At 52.0% G+C, this 23,317-nt stretch overlaps 1 protein-coding gene across 1 annotated transcript in view; it reads left to right on the top strand.

The window, feature by feature from the left end:
* CUNH10orf90 (chromosome unknown C10orf90 homolog) overlaps positions 1 to 23,317 on the top strand; it is a 306,207-nt gene that overhangs the window by 229,236 nt on the left and 53,654 nt on the right. Inside the window, exons 4-5 of the mRNA XM_039835925.1 lie at positions 13,547 to 13,638; positions 21,107 to 22,232. Of these exons, the coding sequence (XP_039691859.1) occupies positions 13,547 to 13,638; positions 21,107 to 22,232 (1,218 nt within the window). The remainder of the gene's footprint in view (positions 1 to 13,546; positions 13,639 to 21,106; positions 22,233 to 23,317) is intronic.

Genomic DNA, 23,317 nt, shown 5'->3' on the forward strand with positions numbered 1-23,317 from the left:
CAGGCCAAAGCTCCAAGAGTGAGGGGGCTGCCTCCTCTGATTCCTTGGGCCAAGGGACGTGCCAGAAAGGGACAAAGATGCACTTGCGAGGCAGCCCTGTGGGGGGCCTCAGAGCGGGGCCTCCTTGACCTCCAAAGTAGCATCGCAATGAGGCAGCTTCCCTGCTGGGCTTCAGGGCCAGCCCAGAGCAAGCCAGAGACACAGCAGGCTGGGGCGAGGGGAAGGGAGGAAGCCAGCATCCCAGGCACACCTGAGAAAGGAGGAAGTCTGGCCGAGTCACAGGTGATCAGGAAGTATGGTGTCCTGGACTAGGTGGGGGCCGCCCGTGTTTCTCAAGCAACCGGCCCAATATGGGTTATTTTCATCCTAATGAGAGTGGTTGACTATTTGGTAATTCTACCTGATATTGGGTTGTCTTTTTATTATTAAGTCGTAGGGGTTTGTTATAGACCTCGGGCATCTGTCCTTTGACGGAAATATGGTTTGCAAATATTTTATGCTTGCCTTTTCTTAACGATTTCTCTTTATGAGCAGAAGTTTTTAACTTTGAAGTCTAATTTATTTATTTATTTTTTTGCCTTTACGATTATTACTTTCTGGTTGCTGCTTAAGTAAACTTTGCCTACACCTAATTCACAAAGATATTCTGTGTTTTCTTCTAAAAGTTTTATAGTTTTAATTTCAGGGTTAGGTCTGCGATTATCTCTGATTAATTTTTGTGAATCGTGGGAGGTAAGGGATGAGGTACACATTTTTTTCTCCCCAGCTAAATATCCAGTTGTTCAGCACTGTTCCTGGAGTAAATTCTACTTATCAGGATGAACTGATCCTGGTTCTATACCATTGGATTCTATTTGCTAATCTTTCGTTAAGAACTTTTAGGTCTGTGTCCCAGTTCTACACTGCTGNGCATGTCCCCTTTCGTGCGTTTGTGCAAGTACAGAAGAAAGAAAGGCCGGGCTGGAGAGCTGGCAGGAGCTGTAATTACTGAAGCTCATGCTTTCTCTCTCGCTAAAGTTCAAGTTCATTAGTGAAACTTCCTTTATCTTGTCATTCTAGTTTCTGTTTCTGATGAGCTGTACTTATTTTGCAATCAAGAATAAAAATGTCGAATCATAACTAGCATCATGAACTTTTGCCAGAGTGGTAAGCTGCATATGATCTCCACGAGGGGGGAGGTTTTCTGTTTATGTTGCTCATCGCTGTGACTCCGGGGTCTCGGCTAGTGCCTGGCCCGTGGCTGATGCTATGCGAAGGTGAGCTAGAAAACAAAGAAACGTACTGGCTGCTTCCCAACGGCTGAGATGCAGCATAAAGATCTTTAGCGAATCTTCTCTCTTAGCTCTTAACAGCCCAGTAGAATAGAGAGCATGACTCCGGTTTTACAGATGGGGAAACTGAGACCTAAAGAAGTTAGGTGACGTGTCAAAGTCACAGACTTCATAAGTGGTCAAGCTAGATTCAAGTCCATGTGGACTTGACACCAAAGGACCTTCTCTTAGCCTCTTAGTGGCAGTAGTGACACTATCATGGAAGATACACAGATATGTCGCTGCCTGGGGGAGTCTGCGAATCGCTGTCATCCCCTCATTCATCGAGATGGGGGGATGGCAGGCATCGTTAAGCAGATTTTAACTAGAGCTTCTATGAAAAGACAAATAACCCAACTTAAAAATGAGCAAAAATCTGAATAACTATTTCTTAAAGAACATATACAGACAGCCAATAAGCACGCAAAAAGAGTCATAACGTTATAAGTCATCAGGGAAATGCAAATCAGAACTACGAGATACTGCTTCCTACCCTCCAGGACGGCTGTAATAAAACAGATGGCCAATAACAAGTGTTGGCAAAGATGGGGAGAACTGGAACCCCCACTTATTGCCGGTGGGAATGTAAGATGCTACAGTCGTGGTGGAAACTGGTGTGACAGCACCTCCAAAAGCTAAGCCTGGAGTTACCACGTGACCCAGCAGTTCCGCTCCTAGGTGTGTGCCTCTGAGGGGGAAACACCTATGTCCACATAAAACCTTGTACACAGTTGTCCATGGAGGCATCGTTCATAATAATCAAAAAATGGAATAATCATTATAATCAAAAAATGGAAACAACCCAAGTGCCATCAGCTGATGAACGTATGCACAATATGTGGCCTATCCACGCGGTGGACTCGCAATGAATATTACTCAACCGCAGAAAGGAATGGAATCCTGACATGCACTACAACGCGGATGAGCCTTGAATACATGATGCTCGGTGAACGGAGCCAGACACAAAAACTCGCATGTCGTACGATTCCATTTACACGACAGACCCGGAACAGGCAAATCCAGAAAACGTATTAATGGTTTCCAGGGCCCGGGGTAAGGAAGTGATGGGGAGTAATGGGTATGGGGCTTCTTCGGGGGGTGAGGAATGCTCGAAAATGAGGTACTGACGATGGTGACGGTCGCACAACTTGTGAATATCCAGAAACCGTAGAATTGTACACTTTAAAGGCTAAACTTTATGGCATGTGAATTATATCTCAGTAAAGTCGTTATTTAAAAAAATCAACTGCAGAGAGAGAGCAGTGTAGCCCAGCTAGACAGAGCGTGGTTAGGAGGTAACTTGACCGAGACCCAGAGATCTGAGGTCTTTATCACACGGCCGAGCGAGCCACTCACAGCTGGGGACGTCTCTGGCCCCTGTCTGCGCCTCTGTTTCTGTTTTTCTGTAAAGTGGCAGGTGTGGACAAGACGACATTTAAGGCAGCCTTTGATTCTTATGAGCTTACACGTTTCAGGGGACAGTTTCTCGGTTCTTGCCTACGTTTAGGGTCTGTCACTGCAGGAGGGACTAGTAGAGGACACGGAGTGCTAGAATCTTTGCTCCATTAAATGGCAACAACAAAACAACTTGCAACAACAACAACAAAAAACACCGCGGGAGAGAACAGAGGCCTCGTCCTAGGCGTCCACACAGCTGATCCGGTGGAGAGTTCTGTGGAGAGGCCTCTTTGCTTTCCTAAGTGGGGATGCAGAGTCATGGCAGAGTGTGCGCGAGCATCTCTGAGCCTAGGTTTTCACTCGAGTGCTAGGCTCTCAGATCTGGTCCGGTGACAGCAGCTCTGTCCCCAGACCCCCGATGTGCAATGTGTGGCTAATGGCTCTTATAATGAGAGATTTATGACTTGGAGCTTCCCGACACTGCACCAGCCTCATCTGCCCAGCCCGGGGCGGAGGATGCAATCATCTCTGTGGGCTCCCGCTCCAGGCCCCAGGCTCCAGGCGAGCTCTGGCCAAGTCAGCCGAGCAAATGAGATACAAGAAGACACACAGACACACAAGCAAGAGTCACGTTGCTCCTTGTGAAGGAGGCGAAATCCATGCTTTCGTAAGGGGACAGCTCACGAAAACACTCTTCTGGTTTCTTTCCATAACGAACCCTGGGCTGACAGGCTTTCTTGGTCTCACCGGTGTGTATGGCTTTGCCACTGGGCTGGATGTGGCTCCAGGTTCCTTCGCAAGAGGTTTCAAAGACATCCCACTTTCCTTCCTGATCGAGAAGCAAATAATTCATCCTTGCTTGTCCTACAGAAAGCTGCCTGGGTCATGAGTCATGCATGAGTCATGGGTCATGGGTCATGAGTGGACGGGGTCCTGTTGCAGCCTGGATTTCATCTAGGGGATTGTTGGGGGTCTCTTTCTTGCCACTGTTTCAGGATCCCAATTTTCTGCCACCCGCCCGCAAAGGTAGAAACGGTTCCCTCTGAACTAAAACCACTCCATGGATTTCAATGCAAGAGAAGAGTTATTCTTACTCAGTGATTTTGACGTTCCTTAGAGACGGCACAGTGGTGCAGATGATACCATTTCCCACTTTATGAAAGAAGCAAGCTAAAGTGAAGGTGCCTGTCACTGTCTCACACGCGCCCTGCCTCAGATGTCCCCAATGCCTCACAGTCCCGACACCACGGGACAAGGCCTCATGGCAGAGCCAGACGGTGTCCTGCACAGTCCTCGTGTCACAGACGCCAGAGCCAAGCCCGGGAGAAGGGCCCGACCTGCTCAAGGTCACAGCTGAGTGGACAGAAGGGATCTGAGCCCAGTGCCCTTGCTGCCCATCTGGTGTCTTCCCACCATCTCGTGCTCTGTTCATCTTAGGGCCAAAAGAAAGGAGAGAAAATTTCAGCCCCTCCACTGTCTTCTGCTTAGATGAGGCTTTGCGTCGCCGGGAACCCAGGACCCTCGCTGCTGTTCCCCCAGGCCCTGGTTTCCTCTGGCCAGCTGCCACCCTGCTCGGGGGGTCCGGGAGGGAACGTGCGTTTACGCCTTAGCACGTTGAAGCCCGTATCGAAGGTGTTCGTGTCACGTGACAGAGACCACCTGTGCTTAACCGCTTACCTCTGGCAGGGACCGGAAATGAGATCTCTCCTCTCCCGCCCCCACATGTGGGTACAAGTGGAGGAAAGGATGACTTTTTAAAGATGCTTTAAGATGATTACTAAAATTATCCACGGCTCTCTTTGCCCTACCTGCCTCTCACAAAAAAATGACGCTAGTGTTTGCTAAGAAAATATTAGAAAAAAACAAGATAGCACCGCATAATGGAGGGCGAAAAACAAAAATAAAATCGAGGACTCAGATATTTGCACATCCATGTTCACAGCGGCATCTACAACAGCCAGAAGGCGGAAACAGCCCAAGTGGTCCTTGGCAGATAGATGGATACACGCGGTGTGGCACGCACGAGCGAAAGAATATTATTCGGCGTTCAGAAGGGAGGGCATTCTGACATCCGAGACGACGTGGAGGAATCTCGAAGACACTCTGCTAACTGAAAGGAGCCAGGCACAAAAAGACACACGTTGTGCGATTCCACTCGTGTGAGATCCCTAGAACATTCCAGTCCATAGCGACGGAAAGTAGAATGGTGATTGCCAGGGGCTGGGGAGGGAGGCGTGGCCAGTTATTATTGAATGGGGATAGCGTTTCAATTTCACGAGATGAAAAAGGTTCCCTGGACGGTGGTGGCGATGGCTGCACAGCACCGAATGGACTCGATGCCACTGAACGAGACGCTTCAAGACGATGCAGACAGTCAGTTGGACGTTATGTGTGTTTTGCCACAATTTAGGAAAACAAGGACAGCCCGTAAGGAAATGATCAAATCTGCATCGCATCATAAAGGGTCGCCTCATGCGTCTTGTTCCCCCCATGAGGCTATGAGCTCTTCAAAGACGGGTCTCCTGGGCCGTCTTCACCTGTCACCCCAGCACCTGAGTCAGGTCCGCAGAGACGTGAGACTCTCAGCACGTGTTGGCTGAGCTGGGGTCGTGACAGGACCGTGTCAGCACGCACGCACGGTCATAGCTGGCGGCACGGTCCTCGCACCCGGTGGCCTTACCCCTCCTCCAGGGGAGACCCCTGCTCTAGCCACACGAAAGGCAGACCCGGAGAGCCACACCCGGACACCAAGGGCCGCAGTGACAGTGCCTCAGAGTTCAGCCATCTCAGAAATCAGCTAGAGCCCAAGTGGCCACAAAATTAGACAGGGTTTTAAGACATCTTTATTACATACCATAATTTTCTGAGAGAGGAACATTATATGTAAAACTGTGGCTAATAATACATTCCATTTTTTCCAGGGCCCGTTGTGTGACAAGCACTGTGCCGAGCCCATGAAAACCTTTATTCACCCCATTTCATAGTTCGCGACGGCAATGCTATGCGCACATGCCTCTGCCTGAGGAGCAAACGGAGGCTCGGGGGTTAGGCTGCTCGTCCCAGGCTAGAGCACGACAGTGTGCCGTAGTGCCAAGTGTCACCCCAGCCCCGACGCCGAAACCCAGGCTGCTCCATCCGCTTTCTCAGGCTTCCCAGATGTTATTGGATTCTACGGATTCTGCCCCATTTCTTCTGTTTCTACATAAACGGCGATCGTTAATACTGCCAACTCTCAGCCCGGGGCTTCCTGGAGGGGTGACCCTCGGCAAGCTCAGTGTCCTCATCTGTACAGTGGGATAATAAGCGTGCCTTCCTCCTAGGGCCGCTTTGCGTGTCCAAGGAGATAACCGTTGTATCCGAGGTCTGTTCTCGCAGTGAGCGCGTGATAAATGCTGGCCGTCGCAATGGAGCGGCGACGTCGCTCAGACTCGAAGCACCTGGGGATGAGCCAGTGACATTTACATGGGCTCCGTGTTTGTGAATCTGCTTATGGAGGTGCCGTGTCCATTTATGTAATGACCCATGCTTTCAATGCCTTATGCCAGGGGATAAGCTCTTTCCCTTACAGGACGGCGCATTACACATGAAAGGCAGCGGGTTATGCAATTTATCACGTTCCCCCCTTTGGCCTTTGCTGTTGCAAAATCACCCTCACGCTGTGATTCATCTGTACCAGTGCCATCTGTAGCCTGGGCTTTATGGTTCAATGATTTCTCCAGCTCATTACTTGTGGCTTTTCAAAAAAAAATCACAGTTTTACCGGTTTTTATCTGTGTTGTTAATTATAAGCTACGTCAAATGTGGTTGGGTATAAATTAGAAAACAATGTTCATTATAATTTAGTGTCAAAGGTGTTTTATTAAATTGTACGAAAACCAATCGCTCTTGTAATAGCTTGCACAGTAAACAGACTGCCATATTGCCCAATTTTCTAGATGAACCAGCTTGCAAAACTCGGTAACATATATTTGCAAGTAGGTTAAACAAATTAACGCTCTGATGTTATCTGAATGTATTCTCATACTCAGAAAACTTTTAAACAGTGAAGATGCTTCTTGGCAAGAGAAGCAGCATTTTCAAAACCAGGTGAAAAATAAAGTTCTGAGAATTTGGGGAGGAAGAGGAAAAATGTTTGTCTGACAGAAAGCAGCAGATAAAAGTTCTTTGTCACATCTAAAAGTGCTCTGCAGAAAACTTTTAATAATGGTCATGCAGACCTCTCTTACTTGTCAAAGGAGCTACTGATATAACGGGCAAAGCAATGATTTCTGTTCTTTCTGATGGGAAATGCCACCGAGGTGGGCCACCTGCCCCATCCCTGGTTGCCACGTAAACATTCCGATGACTTCCTCACAGTTAGGAGAAGGCTTTGGGGTTCTTCAGCCCAGGGTGGAAGGTGGGAGCCTGACTCATTCTGAGAGAAGTTACAGATACAAACTGTGGCCGATTTTTCTCTCGTTTATCCAAATACATCCTCGTCATTAAAAGACCTTTGAAACCAGGTAAAATGTTTCTAAAACGCCAGTGGGGTCCGCCCAAACTGTCCGAGGAAGGTATGTCCTGATTTTTTTCCCCCCACAGATGTAATAACTTAACATAAATATGAAATAGTTTTTTGTGCCGTTGACAGTGAGTGTCTTCAGTAAGCTGGGCACCCTGCTGGGCACAAGGCGGACCCGATGACTAGGACATTAAGACCTCGGTCTCCATGGGGGGACTGACTCATAAACGGATAATTACAGGACAGTATAGTACTGATATGTGGTTGTGACAGTCTGCCGGGGGGACACAGGTAAGGAGGGCTGGTCCCTGGATCTCTCAGAGGTGGCGTGGTCCTGCCGTCACCTTGACTTCAGATTTCTGGCTTCTAGAAGGGCGAGAGAATAAATTCCTGGTGCTTTAAGCCACCTCGAGTGTGGCAATTTGTTATGGCCACCACAAGAAGGGACAAGAGGCCCCAGCACCAGTCACAGGGCCAGTGGGGGGTGGGGGGGTGGGGGCAGCTTCTAAGAGGAGGGGAACTTGAGCTGCTCTGGAGGGTGAGGAGTCGGCCCGGCAGGAAAAATCGGGAAGCTGGCGCTCCAGGTCAAGGACACAGTAGCCTTATTTTACAGCTTCCTGTTCTGGTCTCCCTGAGGCCCGGGAGCCCCCCGAAGTATGCTCAGATTTTTACTTGTGTTTCTTAGACCCTGATCTGGGGTCGGCGGGGTGAGGGGCGACACGTATCTCTTTCATTAGAGTTTTCAGATGAGCACATGACCCCCACACGGTCACGAGCTGGAGATGTCGGGGGCTTTGGGGGCTCCTGACAGGAGACTGGGCTGGCGGGGTCGCTGTCTTGACTGACCTTGCTCAGACCAGGCAGTGAGGGGAAGATTAAACGGATGCACTGAGCAGAGCCTCTCCCCAGGAGAAACGGGCCTTGCTTTCCGCCGGACACTGGAGACGAAGGAAGGGGCGGGGTGCGGAGGGGAACACCTCGATTTCTGTCGTGGTTGATGGGAGAGTTTCGGGCACTCATCATGAGAAGGGACATGGGTTGGGTTGGTGGGCGGGGAGGCAGCTTAGGGGGAGTCGGCGGGTTCGTTTTTGGAAAAGCCAGGTCAGAGGTGGCTTAGAAGCAGGGGTCCCGAGCACGGCGACAGCTGGGCCCTTCCTTGGCGTTGGTTCTCAGCGGAGCAGAGGCCACCGCGTGTTGTGTAAGAGGGCCCAGAGGGAGGACGGGGGTCAAGGAGAGAGCACCCACGAAAGGAAGACACAGTAGCCAGGAGGGAGGAAGATGGGAGGTGACATTCTTCCGAAGTCAGGCATGGAGGCGTTTTCCAGAACGTCGGCTGGCTGATGCGTGGGGCTCCCGGGGGTGTTTAATTTAAACCTGAAGAGTGATTCTCTCGGAGAAATATCTGCTTTAAGGGGCGGCGTTGAAGGTGTGGCAGAAATTCCAGATAAGCCTCAGGCCCGAGAGGAGGGAAGGCTTTTACAGCCCAGGAGGCGGACGTGAACACGCCACCTCGGTCCCCGGTCCCTGCAGGAGTGATAAAGACGTGAAAGCAAGCTAGAGGCCGCGCGTCCGTCAGCCGTGCCCGACTGCTGGATGGGTCGCTTCATTAGGCAGCGCGTGATGCTGTCTGTCTCTGTCTCTGTGGAGACGACTCATCCAGCGTTGGGGGCCCGTGGGTGTCATGCCTGGTTCTGCGCCTGTGTCCTGTGCTTTGCCCGACGTGCTACTTGCTCTTCTCCAAATGCACTGGGTTTCTCTGCCTTTCCGCTCTACCTGAGGCCGTGCCCGCCCTTCCCTTTTACCTGTGCTCAGCCGCGCTGCCTCCCTGTCACCCCCGCCCCCCACATCACTTCCGCTTTTGTCCAAGTCCACCCCATTCTGCAAGGCCATTTCAAGCATCCCCTTCCCCAAAGTTTCTTGGGTCCCTTGGCTGGCAGGGCCCTCCCTGCGGCCTGTTGAGGCTGGGGATGTCCACACTGGGACTCCCTCTGGAGTCGGGGAAGTGGGAGCCCCTCGTCCGCCTGAGCCCCGCAGCCTCGGGCCTCCAGCACGCTGAGCACCGAGTGCATTCTCGCTCCGTTGGATTCTGTCAGTGAAGTGAAGCTTCCTCCAGGGAGGCAACCTGGATTTCAGAAGCGCCTGGCTCAGGGCCTCGTAATGTGTTCTGTTCATGCTGCTTATGATGCTCGTGGCCTCTGGGCAGGGGCGTGAGGCAGCTTCGGACGGGTGGCTCAGGCTGATGGACACAGAAGCGTGTTCGGTTCTTCCAACTGTCTGAGGAGAGAAAGCCTCTTGAGTATTTGGTGTGAGACACCCCCCCCCACCCCCGGGACACAGCAGACAGAGCAGGGGACTCTGAACACAGCCAGTTTGCAACGACTGGTGGCTAACTGGGCTGATTGTTAACTTGTTTCAAAATAAAAGTCAATGCTGGCATTCACGACGGGACGACTTCATTCTAATTGAAGCCGTTGGCTAAGAGCACCGGTTAGATCCTCTCTCTAGGTGTGGTTTTCTAAAAGCTATGGCGTGGTGCTTAATCAGAAGCTTCATGGGTCTCTCTAGGGTCTCAAACTCGCCCCCTGTAGGGGAGCTTGTTGGTCTGAGACCGACAGTACTCGGGGGCTTGACCTGTGTCGGATGTCCTAGCGGCCTCGGTAAGGCACGGATGTCTGTGCCCACCTGAGTTTCTGGTTCGGTAGATGGGACCCAAGAATGTACATTTCTAACGAGTGCCCCCAGGATGCTGAGGCTGCAGGTCCAGGGCCCCCAACTCTTGAACAGCACTGTGGCCCTGTCTCAGGCCAGGATTCCACGAAGCGGAGCCTGAGGCAGGGATTCGGGGAGTGCGCCAGGAGCGGACACTCTTCAGGAGGGAATCGAGAACCGTGAGAGAACTAGGGGAGCCTGGTGGGAAGAGGGGGAGCCGGGCGCGCTGTGCTCCCAGGGCCTGTCTGGCCTTGCATCGTGCTCCTCAGGATGGAGGACAGCCGCCCTGGCTTTCGCACCCCTCCGAGTCACCGCAGGCTGGGTGCTGGCGTGGAAGAGGTACGGCCCCCTGCAGAGTGAAGCCGTGAGCCTCTGGCTGCCACCTCCCTACTGCTGGGGACAGCCTTCCTGCCCCACAGGAGGTCGGGGCCGAGCGGGCACAGAGTCACCCCAGGTTCTAATTTCTCAGAGGGGGGGACTGAAACCAGCGAGGTTACATAAACCACGCAAAGCCACATAACTAGAATTTGGACCTGGGCTGCTGGATCCTGTGGCGAAGCTCCGTCCGGCACGTGTCCCACAGGTGCTCAGGGCCTGCCCACCTCTGCCAGTTTCCTTTTAAGCAGGACGCTTTCTTGATGCAGAGGGAACCTGACCCCGTGAAAAGGTGGTCAGAGCCCCCATCAGATTTTGCAAGGTCGGGCAGGCGCCCGCTGATTTGAAGGCGGAGCCCTAGCGAGGGGAGCTGAGGAAGGGCAGAGGCAGCAGCAGCAGCCCCTGTGAGAGCCGGGGCAGACCACTCCCCTGCGGAGGGAACGGGCAGCTGGCCTGGCACCCCCTGCCCTCGCACTGGGATCTCTTCTGCAAATCCAGTCTGTCCTGGTTTTTGCCTTTTTCTGTACTGGAGAACACCCCTCCCTTCCCGTGAAACCGGTGCACCCCAGCTGCTGGAAAATGCCAACCCTCCTGCCTCGTCCTCGATGTCGTGGGGGGGTCATTAAGAGATCAGGCGCCTTCATGTGTGGCTTTACTCCCGCTTCAATTTCATTAAAAAATAGACTTGCAACTCTAAGTTACAACTTTACTGGTTTTGTGAATTCCCTTCATATATTTAAAAAAATTTTTTTAATGTTACAATTATGTGGTTCATTAGTTTTTGACTCCTTTCTTTCAATAAACGTCACCTTGTTAGTACTTTCTCACGTTGCTAAATAAACTTTATACTCATTATTTTAAAGGCCCCACATCCCATCTGATGCATCTGCTGCTATCTCCCCAGCTAGCTTGTTATGGATGCAGTAATGGTCCCCCAAATACGTCCACGTCCTGATCCCCGGAACCTGTGGATACGCGGCCTTCCATGGCAGAAGCGACGTAGAAAACGTGATTGAGTGAAGAACCTGGGCATGGGGAGGTTATCCTGGATTATCTGGAGGGCTCGATCTGATCACAGGGGTCCTTTTCAGAAGGGGATAGTAAGTCAGAGAGCAGGAGACGTGATGATGGAAGCCGAGGCTGGGGTGACGCGGGGCCATGAGCCAAGGAGCGCGGGCGTCTCTAAAAGCTGGACAAGGCGAGGAAGTGGACTCGCCCTGCCCACACCCTGGCGTTAGCCCAGCGGGACTCACGTTGCGCTTCCGACCTCCAGAATGTAAGATGGTCCATACGTGTTGTTTAAAGCACCAGCTGGTGGCCACTGGTTACAGCAGCCCTAGGACACTCGTGCACAGCCCCTGCCTGCTGACATGGCAACCTCCCGCCTCCCCGCCAGAGAGGACGGCACTTCCCGGTGGCTGACCTTCATCGCGTGTTCTGTTCCGGGCATCGTGCTGAGGCCTAGCTAGGTTTCCTGGGCTTTGGGGAAGCAGGCGCTGTTTTCATCTGTTCCACAGTGAGAAACCACAGATGCTGAGTCACTTGCCCGAAGCCACGCACGGAGCGAGAGACCCTGGGACTCTGGGGCTATTCTCACGACCACTGGTGCCATGGCGATAGTGGCCTGGGCTGCTTGAGCCCAGGGACTGGGTGGCCTTTGTCCTGCTCATTAACTGCCGTAGCCGGTGCCGGTTCAGCCGTTAATCCCATGCCCAGCCCAAAGGTGAGGCTGGGCGGGCGGTGGCTCAGCCTGCATTTTGTGGATGAAGAGAGTCAGGGAGAGCACTCAGGGTGAGCACTCAGGGTGAGCACTCCTCCACCGCAGGCGAGCGTGGGGCAGAGCTGGGAGGCAGAGCCAGGCCCACTGGCCCCACGGCCTGTGCCTGGTCCTGTCCTTAGCACCACGCCACAGGACCAGAGCCACCTACCTTCCGTCTCTGTTAGCCACGTCGTCAGTGCATCGTCGTGCGTCGACTCGGCACAGAAATCCGCGTGACCTTTTGGGTCTCACATTGGTGTTTCGCGGAAAGTAAGCTGCGCATCATCTTGGTTGAGTGTGTCTGTCACTCAGTAACAGGCGCAGGTGGACGCACCGCCACGTGTCTGGGCCAGAGCCAACTGGGCTCTGTCGTCACCTGTGCACAAGCCAAGACTTTGACAGGCTTTGGATGAGTCAGTGGTGACCCTAGAATTTCCCTCGAGCCATGTCTGGACCCCTTTGCCAATCTGCCGCACTGGGAGCTACTATACTGTATCACTTGTCCCATAAAATGCTTTATGTTATATTGAAATGAAAACCATTTTGGAGACCTGCTTGCGCTCATTCCTTCTTTCTCATGACCAGCATCAGCAGAAGAACCATTCTTTGCAGACTCTTGAAAACTCATTTCCCCCAGAATATCTGCATCGTGGAGGCAAAGTTGTCATCCAGGGCTGGGAGACTGGGCCACCCCGACTCTCGTCTTTCATTCTGCCTCCCTGTGTTTGATTTATGTTCCCGCATTAGCACCTAGACATCTGGGCAGGGGTCATGATTCTGCCGAGGCCACTCTTCCGAGCACTTCTGCTTCTAGGGGTGCTCTTGCGGGGGATCCAGGGAGGACGTGTGGATGAGGAAACGCCACGGAGCAGTTTCAGAAGCTTGTCCCTTGTCACCAAGCCAGTCGATGGTGCAGCCAGGGCTACAACCCGGTTCCTCCAGGTGTTGGTCCTCTGCTGTGTGCACGTGGGCCCGATGACACAAGCAGCTCTCCCCGGGGGACGCGTTTATGCGGAGGGCTGTCCACGATGTCTCATTTCTTCTGAGACGGTGATCCTCGGATGCCGCAAATGTCGGTGTCTGAGTCACTCTTTACTCCTTCGAGAATGGTGGTGTCGAGAGGCTGGATGAAGCCTGGTCTTGTATGTCAGCCTTTCCTAACTCCGGTGGGGCTAAGAAATCCGCAGATGTGATTCTCTCTCCGGCTGGGTAGAAACTCAGGACACGGATGAATGGGAGTGGGCTAAGCCCGTTCAGTTGTCACTGAGTCTAGGAACATAACTACGTGGAAGAAGTCTCACAGCCGAACAAACTAAATAATAACTCAGAGACCTTAGACGGCGGAGGGAGAAATAAACGGATGGGTCAGGATGTACTGGAGTTGCTGCCGGCTAGTTTAATACCTGAGTAGGTGACATTAAATTTTATAGGAAAGTTATGTACTCCATTGTACCTTTTTATACACTAAAATGTAGCAATGTCTTCTTTGCCTAGGATTACGGGACTACCAGTACAGCGCAAACGATCCAATTGCCCTTAAAAACCTCCAGTCTGATGTTACGGAGAAGAAATCTGACTTCGCCAAGGTAACAGTTGTCTCTAACTTCTAGAATAGTGAGCACGACGCAGCCAACTATAAAACGTGATCACTGACCTACTTAGGATGTGTTCGCATTTTATTTTGCTTGGTCAAAAATTGAATTAACATGGCAGAAAAATCTAACCATCGATGACTCAGACTTGTTACATTAAAGCGTGCAGTGTATATTCAATTATCCTTTCATAATCCTCACCAACAGTTTGTAAATTTGCAGTGTCAGAGGAGACTATAGTGATTGAATCTCAATCTTAAACCAAAATTAATCTGCCGGAAAGAGAGAATAATGCCATATAGCATTTCAAAGGCGGAGATGAGGTAATTTGAAATCTAACAGCTAGGACAGGTGGTTATAACAGCACAAGGTCTCTATCGGTGGTCTCAAATCGGAAAGAAATTTAAAGGTCATATTTGTAAAATGAATTGTTCCTGATTCTAGAGAACAAAATGCTCTGTGTACAGTGCTCAGAACGGCCAGCGTATCACGTGTCAGGCTCCGTCTTATTGACTCTGAGTCCTTTCCACAACCCTAGGAGGGAGGCGGTGTTGTCATCCCGATTTTGCAGGTGAGACAACTAAGGCTCTAGTACCTGCAGGAGGTGATGTGCCCCAAATCTCACAGCTCCTAAGCTGTCTGCCTCCAGAACTGCTGTTCTTACCCGGCTCTAAAGGGTTGGCATGGAAGAGGCTTATTCCAGTTAACAGAACTTAAAACATGGACTTTCCTGCCTGAAAGAGTTGTCAGAGACGCCACTGTTCACAAGACGTCTGTCGTCTTTCAGAAATGGGTATTCCGCTGCCAACTTTTGTAAGTCCTGAGAACGAGGGGAATTATAAGGATTGCTCTCTCATAAGGGATTAAGGTAGCAAGAGTATCTGTAAAACATACTCTCCCCCTCCCCACAAGTGCTTGTCTTAGGTATTATCCTTTGATTTAGCTCCGTGTTTAATAAAACCCCACAATTCCCTCCGGGCCCCCGAGGCTGAAATCCCACATGATGGAGAAAGCATGCCATTCTGGGTCCTGAGATGTCATCAGTGTTTGGAAACCTTTCCATGTGGAGGCACCGAGCTCACCCCTGAGAGCGGGAGCAGGCACCCCGGGGCGGGGAGGAGCGGGGCGTGGAGAACCTTCTCTGGGAGGAGACAGCTGCTCAGTTAAGAAAGGGTCAGTGCCCAGGGCAGTGGCCATTCCTGTTAAGAAAGATGCCAGCGGAAGGTCTTTCCCACCTGTTTTGCCCATTGAGCAGGCAAGTTGCAGTCTTTTCCTGTCGATGTTAAAATGAACCAGTTTGGTCATTAATGATCTAGATTTGGGGGAGGTGCGGGGCATGCGTTTGGGTCTCTGTAACACGCACACACATTCGCACTTGGTCATTATCTGGGACTCAGTCGAGTCACTCCTAGAAATCACACCTTCCACACAACTGCTTTGGGATGACCGGGATCATCTAGTTGGATCAGATCGGCAGCGTGACTTTCAAGTTCATCATCATCAGATCGGCAGCGTGACTTTCAAATTTCCCTCTCGCCCTGAGCTGGCGCAGCCTGTTCTTGCGTGTGTGCTGTAAGGCTGCCCTTCGAGCCTTCCCTCTGTAACTGCCATAAATCCCGCCTCTCCTCCAGAGCCCGCGTGACGTTGGTCCCTGTTCCTTTCAAAATCCATCGAAGCTGTGGAAATGATATGCAGGCACTTCTCCAGCCAAGTGATTATTTAAAAGGAATGAAATATGGAATTGAGTTTTCTGCTTTTAAAAAAAACAATGTTTCAATTTCCCTTATAACAAAAGCGATGGCGACTCCATGTAGACACTTAGGAAAATGCAGAAAATATGTAAATAAGAAAATATTTCCCTATTTTTTTATGCATTTTTTTTTTTTTACATATGACTAACATATATCAACTTTTGTAGCCCTCTTATCTTACATAACATCTGTCATAGGCACGGTCCCATGCCATTTACATTCTTCGTGACCTTTATTTGTAACTTCTGCAGAATATGACGCAGTCGTGCCACGTTTTACTTGCCCAGTCCCCTTTCAAAAAAACTTTTCGATTCTTACCGGCTCTTCACCGTTATACATTATACTTTAGCACATCCCTGGGTTTCTGGTAAATGCGTGGAAAGGCAGAAGTTTCCGGATGGAGAGGGAGAGAAGCTCCAATTTTCCCATTTGTCTTACGACCGTCTTTTCCTGTTGCTACAGACGAGAGCGAACTCGTGCAATGGAAGAGGTTCCCAGGGCCCCGGCGTCGACCCCGCACAGTGGTGCCGAGGGCAATAAGCGTGCTCCCAGCTAACGTGCGGGGAACCGGAGGGTATATCTGGGGGGAGACGGGGACGAAGGGCCCATCCAGCAAAGACAGCTGTACGCTGCAGAGCGGGCACGAGAAGGAAAGGAATCGTCTCGTGGAGGAAAACATATATTTCGACGCTATAGCTTGGATGAGATGCTCATCCTCTGGAGAAATAAATTGCTATGGGAACAGAAGCCCCTCACTCCGGTGGTTCAGGCCTGATGTCTCTGAGCGACCGGTGCCTCTGTCTGCCCTACTTCAATTGAAGAAATGATGTCCTTCTCAGCAATAGGCCTTAAGGCATAAATATAACGTTAAAAACAGTCAATAAAACATATAAAACTGGGGGGGGCAGTTACCAGCATTATGAGATCACATCGGAAACAGTTGAAAGAGATCAACATCTTAAACAGCATTTAAAGAAAACGTAGCGGCGCGAGGGTTGAGAGCTGCTGGTCGGAAAATGGGTGATTGACACCAAGGCAAGACAAACATCCCACGATTCATCTGACTTCTCTCTGACCTTGAACGTTCTCCTTTAAACACCAGACCGTTTTTTCCCTTTCAAACCAGATCTTACATCAGTTAATTTTATTTTAGATAAAAGATATTTTCTTTCAAAGCCGTGTTCAGTTAACCCAGTATAGAGAACACCGAAATAGCCTAATTGGGGAAGACATTTGATGTGAAAGATGCGATTACTTTTTAAGGAAAATTCGCTGTTGTACAAGTCGCAGGCCGACTTGGGAACATGAAACGGCCCCTCTGTTTCATCTCTGGCTTGGTTTCCCAGCCCCAGCAGAAGAATTTGACACAGAGGGATGTATTCCAGTCTGTTACAGGCTGAACTGTGTGCCCCCAACCCCGCTCCCCAATTTAGATATCAAAGTCCTAACCTCCCAGGACCTCAGAATGTGAGTGTATTTGGAGATGGGGGTCTCGAAAGAGGTGATGAAGGTTAAATGAGGTCCCTGGCCTGGGCCCTGATCCCATACGGCCGGCGTCTTCATAAGAAGAGATGGGGACGTCGACAAGCACAGAGGAGAAGCACGCGAGGACTCGGGGAGAGACGGCCGTCTACACGGCAAGGGGAGAGGACCGAGAGGGAGCGAACGCTGTCGACACCGCGATCTCAGACCTCCGGCCTCTAGACTTGTGAAGAAATCAGTTTCTGCTGCTTGAGCCCCCCAGACCATGCTGCTTCACTGTGGCAGCCCGAGCCAACCGGGAACTGAGTTCTGAAAGGTCAGACCTTATCTTTCATCATTTAATGGGTCGCGATGAGAAAATAGGATTTGATAAGTAGAACCTCCCAGACAAGACTATGATGTATGTTACCAAGCAAAAAGGCAGTGTTTCCTCTTCAATTTCTCTGTTTATCGGTTGGGTTTTTTTCAAAGCCGAATCTAAACACCTGAGGAAACAGAAGGATGGACCCTAATACCCCCGTCCTGGTTATCCGATCGCCTTCTGGGTGTCGTCTTCAGTCTGTTAACTCCCCGAGGCCGGAGGCTGGCACCTAGTAGGTGCTGAAGAAACAGTCGTCTGATGAGTGAATGAACAAATGTTTTGGCCACGACTCCGTTAGGGAACAGAGTTCATTTCCGAAAAGATTCCATTCATTGTACGGTCACAGCAGCAAAATTTCAACGTATGGGCTACGCAGTGGGTTATGTCCATTAAACAATTCAAATCAACTCACGTGCATTCATTATAAATCCCAACGACAGACGGTGTAACTTCGATGGAAACGCTCCTTCATTCCTCCATAGGTTTGGCTGTGTCAGATAGCGCCGATGTCTGCTGAATCATAGAAAAGGCAGACCCTGGAGTTTCATGACATGTTCATATTTTGAGAGGTACATTCACATCCATCATCGTTTTTTATCTCCAAAACTTCCCTGCGAGGTAGAAAAGGAAAACAGATTTTTCTTTGGAACTGGGCTTCCACCGGCATTTATCGCCCAGGTCATTGTCACCCTGACATGCTCAGCAATTTTGAAGCTTCAGCAAGAAGTTGTTCAAATGCATGTCATTCTTTGTCGCTCCTTCCTCCTCTGTTTGTACCTGATGGGATCGACGTCACATCCGCACTTGCTGGGCCTAGAGTAAGAAATGGCGGTCAAGTCTTCAGCGCACCCTTCTAGGCCTCTAAGCTCTCCTGCGGTGACAGTGACACCCACAGCTCCAGTTAGCTGCCGAGTCCCCCACCAGTGCTCGAAGCCCTGGGCTCCTGGCGGTGGGCTCCCGGGGTGGCTCCCTGTGTCCTTCCAGGCGTGGAGCCAGGTTGACACGGTCACAGTCAGCGGCTTTTCTGTCCTTGTTCCAGGCTGAGATGACATTCACTCACTCCGAGGGACACAGCCCTTGTTTCTGGTGCCCGTCGTTTGTACCAGGGCCGAGGCTCTCGTGAGATCCTGACCCCAGGAGTCGGGTGCCCACTCGGTGTTGGGGACCAGCATATGAGGAAGCCTAGCATCTCCATGGGACTCACTCCGCCTTCTTGCTTTACAGCTGTGGGAACAAGGCTGCTCTGGGGTCTGGGGGCCAGTCTGGGAGCCCCGGGCTCAGGACGGACTCCAGGAGGTCCGAGTCCTAGCCCACATCCCTCCCCCTTATCTGAGCAGCAGCATCCTCTGCAGCTGGTTAAACATGCTAGCCCCAGGCCTTATCTCCACATATCCTGATTTCTCCTAAGTTTAGGGAGGAAGGGGCCCAGAAATCTGCATTTTAAAACCAGGCCCTCCAGGTGTTGTTGATGCAGGTGGTCACTGGCCCAAACTTTGGGAAACATGGCTCTGTGGAGTAAAACAAGCGCTACACAGTTTTCAAGATGGGTGTTTGTTTTTCTCTTCAAGGACCAGCATCAAAGGAGTCCCTACTGCGTGTGGTTATGCACTTTGTAGGGTGTACAGGGACAATGCTAATCAGGACTAAATTTAACTAAAATGTGAGGGATTGCCTACCAAATCAAACGCCCTGGGGTAGGCACCAGGAGCACTTCGGTTTTCTCGTATATAAACCACAGTCGTGAAACGTGCTGTACAGACAGAAGGAAGGGACAGATGAGAAGCATCAGAAGGTGTTCTCAACATCGCCTACCCACTGGGATCACTGGAAGCTCTACACCAGCCGTCCCCAACCTTTCTGGCACCAGGCACCTGTGCTCCTGTGAGACTCTAACGCCTGATGCTCTGAGGCGGAGCTGAGGCGGGGATGCTGGCTCTGGAGAGCGGCTGCAGATACAGACGAAGCTTCACTCACTTGCCCGCCACTTGCCTCCTGCTGTGCAGCCTGATTTCCAACAGGGCACGGACGGTACCGGTCCACGGCCCGGGGGTTGGGGACCCCCTGCTTTAGAAACACATGACTGGGCCTCACCCCACGGGTTCTAATGTGATTGTTTAGGAACGAGGCTGGGCAATGGGGTTTTACAAGCGCTCGGGTGACTTCCGTGTGTTACCTGGACCGAGGACCACAAAAGAGTTTCAGGCAGAGCCTGGCTCATATTGCCATCTGGAAAAGGGTAGCCAGCGACATTTCGATTTTTTAAAAAAATGAAGTAAATTTTAAGGTGACTCTCTAGCCACTTCTTCACCTATGCCTTGTCATCTTTTGAATTCGCAACTTCCCACATATCTGTGAAATATGACCACACGTGAGGCGATGGATTTCGCCATGAAAAACAAGCCCGAAAGAAGAACCGGGAAAGACAAGCTGCCCATCTTCTACGTCTGCGGTAAAGACGGACGAGCCTCGGGCGCTAAGGCCGCACGTGGGCTGCCTCCCGTCAAGAGTCCAGCTGCGGGGGTGGGGTGGGGGGGCGTTACCTCAGTTGAGTAAAAATATCATTGGGGAAAGAAACACGAGTGCTTTGCTGTCATCGAAGGCAGGCCCCTCCCCTCCTCGAGGAGGCCGGCAGCCCCGTGACTCTGTTCCCGTTTCTCAGAGGGTGCTCCCCGGGTCACCCCCTGCAGAATCACGGGGCTGAAGGTCAGAACGCCGCCGCCCGGGCCGCACCGCAGAACTGCGGAGTCAGACGCTCCGGGGCCAGCGGCGCCCGCCTCTATAGCGCTCCGGTGATTCCCAGGCACCTTGGAGTCGGAGCTGCTGCCCAGGCGCCGAGCACCGGTGGCACCTTCCCTGCAGGCTCCAAGGCCGAGCCTGGCGGGCGGTGGGGCTTGAGTAGTGGACGGTGTTATTTCGAGTCCCGTGCAGTTGCGTGAATAATGAACGCCGAAAAGGGGCTGGGACCCTGCGTGCATCTCCAGAGCTTTCCGGAGGGCTCTCATCATGCACGTGACTAAACGGAGCAAGGACGGAAGGGATTCTTCCTCCTGGTCTCCGCCTCGGCGGATGCTCTTTTAAACGTCACAGCTCTTGTTTGGGTCCGTCGGGACTACCACCTGCCGATGAGGAAGCATGAAACGCCTCGAGCATCGTATGGAGAGAGACCCATTTTAGGCAATGGCGCATTGAAACGCAGCGAAACCACATCGGTCTTGGTCCTAACCTCCACCCCACTCTGTTCTGATGAATTATTATGGTCGCGTAGCATCCTGGGCAATCATCAACCTCAAGAGTTTGATTGCCATAGTTCCTCTCTCTGGGACTTGACCCCATGAGGGCGGATGTGGGGAGGGACTGAATCCGTCTAGACCCACAGAGGTGGGGGTTCCCATTGGGGAGCTGGAGGCCACGGCAGTGAGGGGTCCCCCATACATGTGCTGTTTCCATGGAGGAGTGCAGACTCGTCTCCACACAAACCGGTGGCCTCCAGCCCAGCCGTCCCCCAGAACTTTTTCTCTCCTCCACGAGGGGGCGGGGAGCTGGTTCAGGTGCTGCTGGGCCTGCTGGAGGCGATTATTGAAATGCAATGGTCCCCGCCACACAAACGCTGTTGAATAAATCAGGACTAGACACCTGCTGGAGGAAAACCATCTCCCTGGTCCCAGGAACATTTCCAGGAGATATGATCAGTTCACAAACAGGTCTGGGGGGCCCGCCCTTTGGAAGGAAAGCTCAGAGGTGGGGTCAGGAGTGTGGTATAAGCCTGGGACCAGAGAGCCGGGTTCAGTGCCCTGCTGGCCCTCAAAAGAGTTCATTGCCTGCGTCACAGCAGACTGCTCGAGTAATTGTGATCTTTTTCCGTTTGCAGGACACTCTGGCATCACAAAACACGAAGATGATTTCATCCATAGTCATCTCCCAGCTGATCGATGAGCACAAGTCAGAAGCAAACGGGGCTGCCTCGCCTGCGCCGAGCACGGTCGCCCAGCCTCACGCGTGTCCCACGAGGCCACCTCTGGCTAATCCCGGCGGAGTCTCCGTGAATAGCGCCTTCGCGTTCCTTCCCAGCAGATTAGAAATTCAGACGCCGGCGGAGGCGCGAGGACCTGAGACAGAGCTGCCCCCCAAGGAGAAGCCCTGCAGCGGCCCCCCAAAGGGGTTCGCGTCCATCACCATCACAGCCAGGCGCCTGGGCCCCCCAGCCCGCACCATGGTATGGGGGGCCGCAAGGGCCTCGCTCTACACCAAGTGCCAGGCCCAGGACACTCTGCTTGAGGAGCCTTCCGCTCTGGCCACTGGCGCTGACCCTTGTCGCCACAAGGGACCTTTCACCTGCACGGAATTATCCAGAAACAGCTCTGTGATGAGACTGGAGTTCCCAGAGGCCCGCGCACGGCTGTGTGAGGGCCACGAGTGCTGGGTCACCAAGCTGGACGGCAGAGGGCACAGGTTTGCTCCAGGCGCCACACAGCCGGGAAAGGGCCCGCTGGTGTTCAGCTCCTGTGTCCATCTCCGAGTGTCCCAGCAGTGTCCGAACTCCATCTACTATCTAGACAGGTCCCTCTCCGTCCCCATCGAGCCACCTCAACTGGCCGGCCCTAAAGTGCACAGATCTGTCCTGTCGCTCAACCTGAGTTGCAGTTCACACGGCCTGACAGCAGGTGGAGCAGGTGGCACAGCGATGGGAGGAGGGCCTGGGAGCCGTGACCTGCAGCAGGAGCTCCCGAGGGAAAGCCAGAGCCTCCTGGGCCGGCGCTGGAAGCCGGCTGTGAGGGGACCTTTCTTGAAGCAACACCCATCGTTGGCACAGGTGCATTTGGGGACCGGCACGTGTCCTTGGGGTGGCTCCCCTCTGTTGGAAAATCCAGAATTTGCAGATGCGGGAACTCACCAGGCCACTGTCAGGAACGGGAAGGAGGGCCACGCCGTCCATCAGTCCAGCCTTCACGCCAGCCAGCTGTCCATTCACATTCCTGGCTGGAGTTACGCGGCAGGTGAGTGTCCTCGGCAGGGGGCCGTCCGGCCTTGGGTGTCAGTGCCCAGCCACAGTGGAGAGCGAGCTGCTTCTCCGTAACTGATTCCAGGAGGTGGTTTTCAGTAGAGCCGCTTTACCTGCTCTGCTCCGAAATGGTCACTGATAGCTGAGCACGGATGTCTGGGTCGGGGGACGTCTTCTCAGATGAAACTTTCCAGTGATGCTCTCAGAGCACGTGTGATGAGCAGGAGAGCAGAGCCCGTGATCGAGTTTGCCTCTGTGGGCGCCGTTCGGAAAGGGCCCGAGGAGAACAAACGCCGTCTGCCCCCGGGTTTTGTCCCTTCGGTCCCAGCGTCTGCATGTCCGAAAGTGCCCGAGCGCGGCCACTCTTAACCTGTCAGTCAGATCGCCGTTATGTACGAGTTGGCCTGAGAACCTAGACCCCACGGCTCCGTGGAAGATGCAGGTGTGTGCATGTGGGTACGTGTGTGTGTATCTTTAGTAATTACGGGACATTTTCGAAATGGGGCAACTGGGGACTCTCCATGTCACAAGGCAGAAGTGGCAGTTTTTTGTTTCCTGCATTGTGTTTTCTGGCCATAATCAGCTGGTGGGGTTGGAGGAGCAAGCCTTAGCCAGAGGCCAGAGTTCTTTCTTTCTCTGCGTAAGCTTCCGATTTTCTGCTTTGCTTTCTGCGAGACACTCTGGGTTATGAATCAGTGACCTTCTCCTTGAGGGAAGTATTTAAAGATAATAGCGGCGAAATTGAAAACGCAGCATATGCACGATAATTTTATGGTGCAATTTTTTGTCCATTAAAGCTTTATTAATTAATAAAAATGACTGTAAAATGTTTTAAGGCTCTAATGTGCGTAGAAATTTTAAATGATGTAATTAATTGAACGAGTGCATGTGTACTGAATGCTCAGGGATGTTTAAGGCAATTTGACGTGGCTTTCAGACTGACCAGACAGTAGAACGGCCTGAGCCTCTCGGATGCATTGCAGGAAGCAAAAATGTGAGTGGCCGTCAGTTTTGCACAGATGGACCTCATTTTAGCATTTAAAGAAATCGCCGAAGCCACCCACTCCCTCTTCCTTGCTG

This window comes from Pteropus medius, unplaced genomic scaffold (assembly GCF_902729225.1).
Source record: "Pteropus medius unplaced genomic scaffold, Ma_sr-lr_union100, whole genome shotgun sequence".
Classification (NCBI taxonomy): domain Eukaryota; kingdom Metazoa; phylum Chordata; class Mammalia; order Chiroptera; family Pteropodidae; genus Pteropus; species Pteropus medius.